The following is a 7,299-nucleotide window of genomic DNA, read 5'->3' as shown; positions in this document are numbered from 1 at the left end:
AATGAGTGTGTAGTAAGATTGTTCATATCTATAAAAAACATCCTGGTCAGAAAGCACAGTGAATGAAATAAAGGCAGTCCCAAGTTACAAGAAGTTTATTTTTAATTTTAAAGGCACACAACTTTAGTTAAGCAACTTACATAAATGTTACACACACACATATATATAAAACTATTCAAAAATGTAGTCTGATAATTACTGACACCATACAATATTGGGTATATGAAATAGTGATCGCAATAATGGACACTTCAATTCAGTGTCACAGTTCCTACCAGTTCTCTGGAATTCCCCTGGAAGGTCTATTCTGTATATTAAAGAAGTATCATCTCTTAACAATTCAGTGACACTTCAAAATAGATATGTAAGGAACCAAATTGTGAGGATGGGTCATTGTGCTGATACCCTTGTCAGTCTTTATTAATGTATAGTTTTTCATAAATGTGACATGTGACACTGTAATTTCCTTTGAGATCAATAAAGTATCTATCTATCCAAATTCTATTGTATTATTTATTTTCCTGTAAATGAATCTCAAGATAGTATATGGTGACATACTGTACACATACGTTGATAATAAATTTACTTTGACTTTAAAAAGCCAAGCTTCAGTACTGGGCGTGTTTATCATTTTGGCCACACTGCCCAGGAGAAGGAAGATCACAAGTTATAGCTCAGATAATTTCACACTTGGAGAAAGACAGAATGAGCACCCTCGGATTTCTGAGGTAGTGAGAGTACAATAATAAGAGCTGAAAGCAGAAAACGTTAGAAATAGTCAGCAGATCAGACAGCATCGTTGGAGAGAAAATCAGAGTTAATATTTCAAGTCAATCACCTTTTCTATAGTTATTTGAGATTTATAGATTTCACCTGCACTATTTTGATAATAGTAGATGAACAGATGGTTGCATGATGGAGGAAGGGTAAAGGGGTTGTCAGCTAAAATGTTGGGGAAAATATCCATTCATATAATAGGCTCAAAACTGGATACACGAGATTGAGTCCTTGATTCAACTGGTCCTGTTACAGATTGCTTTTCTATTTGTACTGTTTGCCTTCTTTTGCACATTGGCTGTTTGTCAGTCTTTGTGTGTAGTTTTTCACTGATACTATTGTATTTCTTTGTTCTACCATAAATGCCTGCAAGAGAATGAATCTCAGGGTTGTATATGGTGACATATACATACTTTGATAATAAATTTCCTTTGAACTTTGAGATTTTCCAGTTGAACTGTGCTTAACACTGAAATTAATGATGGTCTTTAGAAAGTTACAGGCAGGCTGATGTAATGAACTTTATAGCTAACAAGTCTATTTTCAGTCCACATGCTAGTCTTTTCCAGTCTTATAGTTTGCTTTAGATGACAAAGATAACATTCTTGCCAGCATTGCAAAATGCTCTCTCCCCCCCACCCCCCCCCCACAAAAGAACAGGAACAAATAGCTTATTCCCTCACTCCCTCTGTAAGGCAAATGGACTCTGATTAGAACGTAAAACTAAAGGAAGATTTTAAAAAATCCAAGTTGAACCTATGGACTCACTTTTAAGAACCCTACAGCTCATGTTCTCAGTATTATTTATTTATTCACACAAGAGATTCTGCAGATGCTGGAGGAACTCAGCAGGTCAGACAGCATCTCTGGAAATGGCAACTGTTTTCATTTCTATAGATGTTGTTTGACCTGCTGAGTTATTAATTAATTAATTAACTGCCACAGCAATGGGTGAAGGAAGATGGTTGATCAAAATGCCTGGAAATCTTTAACATTCAAACACACCTTTTCTCAAAGATCTCTGTCTAACTTTTGATCTCAGTTAAGTGTGGACTTCTTGATTTTCTAATGCTAAAACAAAAAATGAGTTTAAACCTAGGCAATTGGTTAAATATTAAGTACTTGTCTCTATGCTGAATTTCAGGAAAGGAAAGGTACGTCACATCTGGAGTTTCTCTGGTTTGCAGACGATTTCCCTCCTCACCTCTCTGACGGAGTGGGGAACTGCGTACGAGGCAAGTTACAGCAGTGGTTTGCAGCATTGCCTTCTGCCGGGTGAGTTTCCAAAGAGATCACCAGCTCGTAACCCAGCGTGGATGGAAAGCGTGTAGGGGAGCTGGCTGGATTCGAACTCGGGACCTTTTGCCACTACGCCACCAGCGGGCTCCATTTCAGGAATGGATATAAATAAACATTTAGTTCCTGAAATGAAGGAAATATTTCCTTCCTAGTGGTACAGCTTTACCAAATTCTCACGGGATAAGCCAGATGCATTCACAACTGAGTGAATCACTTTCCACTGGGATGTAAGTGTCATTGGCAAGGCTGGCATTTATTGCCTATCCCTGAGGTAGTGAACGGCTTTCCCATAGTCCTTCTGATGAAGAAGCTTCCACAGAGCTGATAGGTAAGAAACTATGCTATACACTCAGATGCCACTTTATCAGGTACACCTGCTTGTTAATGCAAACATCTAATCAGCCAATCATATGGCAGCAACTCAATGCATAAAAGCATGCAGACATGTTCAAAAGGTTCCGTTATTGTTCAGACCAAACACCAGAATGGGGAAGAAATGTGATCTAAGTGTCTTTGACCATGGAATGATTGTTGGTGCTAGACAGGGTGGTTTGAGTATCTCAGGAACTGCTGATCTCCTGGGATTTTCACACACAACTGTCTCTAGAGTTTACAGAGAATGGTGTGAAAAACAAAAACAAAAATCCAGTGAATGGCAGTTCTGTGGGCAAAAATGCCTCGTTATTGAGAGAGATCAGAGGAGAATGATCAGACTGGTTCAAGCTGACAGCAAGGTGACAGTAATTCAAATTACCACATGTTACAACAGTGGTGAGCAGAACAGCATCTCTGAATGCACAACATGTTCAATCTTGAAGTGAGTGGTCTACAGTAGCAGAAATCCACAAACATACACTTTATTAGATGCAGGAGATGTCAACTCAGAAAGGTGGATGACTTGAACAAACCACAGATGGTGTCACACCCAGTTATGTGTTGTCATGGTGGTAAGGATCACACAGTTAGGAGGGTGCTCTGTGGTTAGCCAATGAACCACCCCTTATTCCTTTTCTCTGATTTCTGCTCAACAATTGCTCTAAAGCATAGGCGAGCAAAAAACATATCAGGAGGGAAAGTTATATGCATGGCCCCCGATGTTACGATATGTCATGACTTGGTTTTCAAAAATGCTGTACCACCACACAAGTTTACAAACTTACTGTAATCAAAGAGCACAAATTTAAAAGCACCGTGAGTAGGAATAAGAAAATCCACAACAAATACTGTCAGTGGTACTTAACACTAATGTTATCCTATTACAGTACAAAGTTGGTACCAGCCAATCCTATATGTATATATATATATATATATATATATATATGTATATATATATATATATATATATATAAATATTGCCACCTGTTGCCTTGGTTTCTAAAGTAATGATCACCTTTAATTATTTCAGGAGACTACGTAGCTGAGAGATACCTTCACCTAGTATCCAGCGACTGTCCAGCAGCTAGCAACAGATTGTCATTAAAGGTTGAGTCGGTAGTAAAGAAGACAAATGTAATGTTAGCATTCATTTCGAGAGGACTAGCATATAAAAGCAAGGATGTAATACTAAGGCTTTACGAGGCATTGGCCAGACTGCACTTGGAGTATTGTGAGTTATCTAGGAAAAGATGTGCTGGCTTTGGAGAGGGTCCAGAGGAAGTTCGCAAGAATGATACTGGGAATGAAAGGAATGTTTGATGGCTCTGGGCCTAGATAGAATGGACATGGAGAGCGCATTTCCAATTGTGGGAGAGTCTAGGGCCAAAGGGCACAGCCTCAGAATATAAGGACATTCCTTTAAGAACAGAGGTGAGGAGGAATTTCTTTAGGCAGAGGGTGGGAATCTGTGGAACTCATTGCCACAGGCGCCTCATTGGGAATAATCACATTGAAGATTGATAGGTTCTTGATTAGTCAGGACATTAAACATTACAAGGAGAAGGTAAGAGAATGGGGTTGAGAAGGGTGATAAATCAGCCATGATGGAATAGTGAAGCAGGCATGATGGGTCTAATAATGGCCTAATTCTGCTCCTATGTCTTTTGGTCTTCTGGTTACATGCAGCCCTTTCTCTAGGCTGTAGTCCTTCAAATCACCTCAAGACAAAAAGCCTTTGAATTAAGGGCAGCAGAAGGTTATACATTTCCTCCGCCCTGCCCTGCCATTTATCAAGGACGTGACTAGTATGATTTTCCATCTTACTGTACCTTACAAATAGTCAAAGACTCTGCTTACACTCACTTTGAGGAAACATGGAAACTCCACACAGACAGTACTGCACCAACAGGTGAGTTTCTCAATGCTTTACCACACTTAGCACATGTTATTTTTGAACATTATAGAAGAAAAGGCACCACTGTTAATAATGAACAGACATTACAAGTTCTTAGCAACCTCTATTGCCTGGCAACAGCCAATCAAATATACAATATCTGTGAGAGCAGAACTGGATAAATGACAATTGAATCTGCTTTACACTCAATATTCATAGAGTTCAACTGGTTGCACCTTTGAATTTGGAATCACCCTGTTGTTGTTATACCACAGTTGCCCAATTTATTTCTTAGATATTGAGGGAAGGTTTCTTTGCACTTGACTGTGAAGATCTTCCACTGTTGCTGCTGCCCAGTGACTTGTTCTTGTGAGTAGAGTCTACGTCAGAATGATTGGAGCTGAGGTTCACCATAACCATCTTGTCCAATAGCTGGACTGATTCGGCATCCTTATCCTTCACGTAGTTTCTAGTTGACTGGTTCTGCTCCTCCAAGTCTTTTAGTTGCTGCTGGCTGAGCATCTTTTTAATTATGTGTGCCAGCTCAACAAGGCTGATAATTGCAGAGAGGATACTAACTATAAAATAAAACACTACAAACACGGTCTTCTCCATTGGGCGAGACACAAAACAATCCACAGTGTGTGGGCAGGGAAAACCAGTGCACAGAAACTGGGGCTCAATGATGAAGCCAAATAGGAAATACTGACAAACAACCAGAGCCACTTCAGCCATCAGTCGCAGTATGACATGGATGATGTAGCATTTCTGTATTCTTGGCACCCCTTTTACAGGTGCTTCTCGCCTTTGGATGAGGCCTACTCGCTCTTGCTTCTCTTCGTCCTTTGAGGACTGGTGGACGGCGTAAACCACAAACAACAAGGATGGCACGGACAGAAACACAATGTGGAAGACCCAGAATCTGAAAGGCGAGATGGGGAACGCCTTGTTGTAGCAGACTTGCTTGCAACCGGGTTGTAGTGTGTTGCAGGCAAACTCTTCTTGCTCATCCTCAAAGATGTCACTCCCTACTGTGGCCAGGACGAGAACGCGGAAGATCATCATGAGCAGGAGCCAGATACGACCCAGCATGGGTGCATGGCTTTTGATCGAGTCCAGCCAGTCGCTCAGAAAGCTCCATTCTCCCATTGTAGCTTAGCCTTTGTTCTTAATTGGGTGATGCTACTTCTTCACACTCTGCAGAAAAATATATTTTAAAAATTTGAAACAAAAATGAGAAAATCCTGTACACATTCAAGCACCAACTAGAGAGAGAAACAGAGTTGATATTTCAGGTCAAAAATCCTTTGTCAGAATATTGAATCACTTGCTATATATTTGAACAATATACTTTTCAGTTCCTTTATTTTAATTGCTGACTATTACAGATGTTCTCTTTTAACACTGCTTATTTACTTTTTATATTTCTTATTGTAACTAATATTTTTATTGCACCGTACTGCTGTTGCAAAGCACAAATTTCATGACATATGTCCGTGATGATTAACATGATTCTGAGAACAGAGGATAATAGAGGGCTGGATCATTGAAAATCAAAAACTGCAGATGCTAGAAATCTGAAATTAAAGCAGGAAATGCTGGAAATACTCTGTGGGTCAGGCATCATCTGCAGAAGGAGAAAGAGTGAAAGTTTCTGGTCGAGAGCCCTCAATCAGACTTGGAAAAAAGAGAAAGCAAGTTAGTGAATAATCGATCTGGAGGCATGAGTTCCGGTTCCACTGTGGGTCATCATGGACTTTCCATATTGTTTTAAAAGCCTCCGACGAAGGGAGTCTATTATCCTTAAGCTCCAATTCTACACCCACAAACCTGGTTTATTAACCACCCTCTGAAATAGTAATTAGGGCAACAAATGCTGTTCTTTCCAGCAATGCTTACATCCTGTGAACAGAAAAAAGGGTTTGAAACTAAGACACCAAAAACACCCGCTGGAGAAAGAAACAAAATTGTGGTTTCAGATGAAGGATTTAAGCCCCAAACCCAGTTATTAAAGACTTTCTCTGCCCTGTATGCTGGTCCTTTATGCAAGAGCTATAGCGAATTCCACTTCAAAATTACCAGTCAGTGGAAGTTCTCCATCTTGGCGACTCCCACTGGATTCAGAGTGGCACCAGTGAAAGCAGGTTGCAATCGACTGCCTGGGTCACACCTTCACTTTGACAAAGCTGAACAAAGTGTCATGTGGTGTAGGTGGTTCCTGTGAGGAAAGTTGGAGGAAAAATGTTGCCAGGAAACTTTTGTTAACATTCTACCAATGAAGTGGTTGAAACTGGGAGACACAATGTTTAGTTTTATAAATCTTTCAATGTGCTTCTGAAATGTTGCTAAGGAATGCTGATTGCAATTCTATCAAACAAACAACCTCTATTACGGAAGGCTCTCAATAAGTTAAGCCTGTCATTGGAGAAACTATGGTTATAGGTATGTGTAAAATGCCTATAAGATAGCACCAAACAGGAATGCAGCTAAACTCTTTATCTCTATCATTAATAGTCTTGATGAATGACTATGTTGAATGCGCCTTGTCAGCAACGTACTGCTTGCTTCATGTAAAGGACAACCCACACCCAGGATGCTAACTCCTGTAGTGCTGAGGATTCAAAACTCTAGTGACAACAGCCTTTGATATCCGACAGTGTCTATGTGGAGTTTGACCATATTCCTTGCAATTGGGTGGGTCTCCACAGGGCCAGTTTCTTCCACATCCCAAAGATGTTCTCATTTGGGGGGGGGCAGGGGAAGAGGGTGTGCTAACATGGCTACTGCAAATTGCCCCCAGTGTAGGTGGCTGGAAGGAGAATTAGGTAGTAGAGGGTGGGTGGGGAAATGATGGGCATGTAAGGGAGAGAAGATTACAAAGAAATGAGTAGGAATTAACAGGGTTACTGTTTGAGCCAACATAGATTTAATGAGCTGAGTGGCCTTTTTTTGTA

The 7,299-nt window shown here is 40.2% G+C and overlaps 1 protein-coding gene across 2 annotated transcripts in view; it reads right to left on the bottom strand.

The window, feature by feature from the left end:
- Positions 1 to 3,449: 3,449 nt before the first annotated feature.
- LOC134340112 (gap junction delta-3 protein-like) overlaps positions 3,450 to 7,299 on the bottom strand; it is a 95,246-nt gene continuing 91,396 nt past the window's right edge. For both annotated transcript variants that reach the window (XM_063036974.1, XM_063036975.1), the window contains one exon: positions 3,450 to 5,542. In XM_063036974.1, coding sequence (XP_062893044.1) covers positions 4,637 to 5,494 — 858 coding nt within the window. In that variant the 5' untranslated portion in view covers positions 5,495 to 5,542 and the 3' untranslated portion in view covers positions 3,450 to 4,636. The remainder of the gene's footprint in view (positions 5,543 to 7,299) is intronic.

The sequence above is a fragment of the Mobula hypostoma genome, chromosome X1 (genome assembly GCF_963921235.1).
Source record: "Mobula hypostoma chromosome X1, sMobHyp1.1, whole genome shotgun sequence".
Lineage (NCBI taxonomy): Eukaryota > Metazoa > Chordata > Chondrichthyes > Myliobatiformes > Myliobatidae > Mobula > Mobula hypostoma.
The sequence above is the reverse complement of the archived record's forward strand: the minus strand, read 5'-3'. Positions and strand labels throughout refer to the sequence as shown.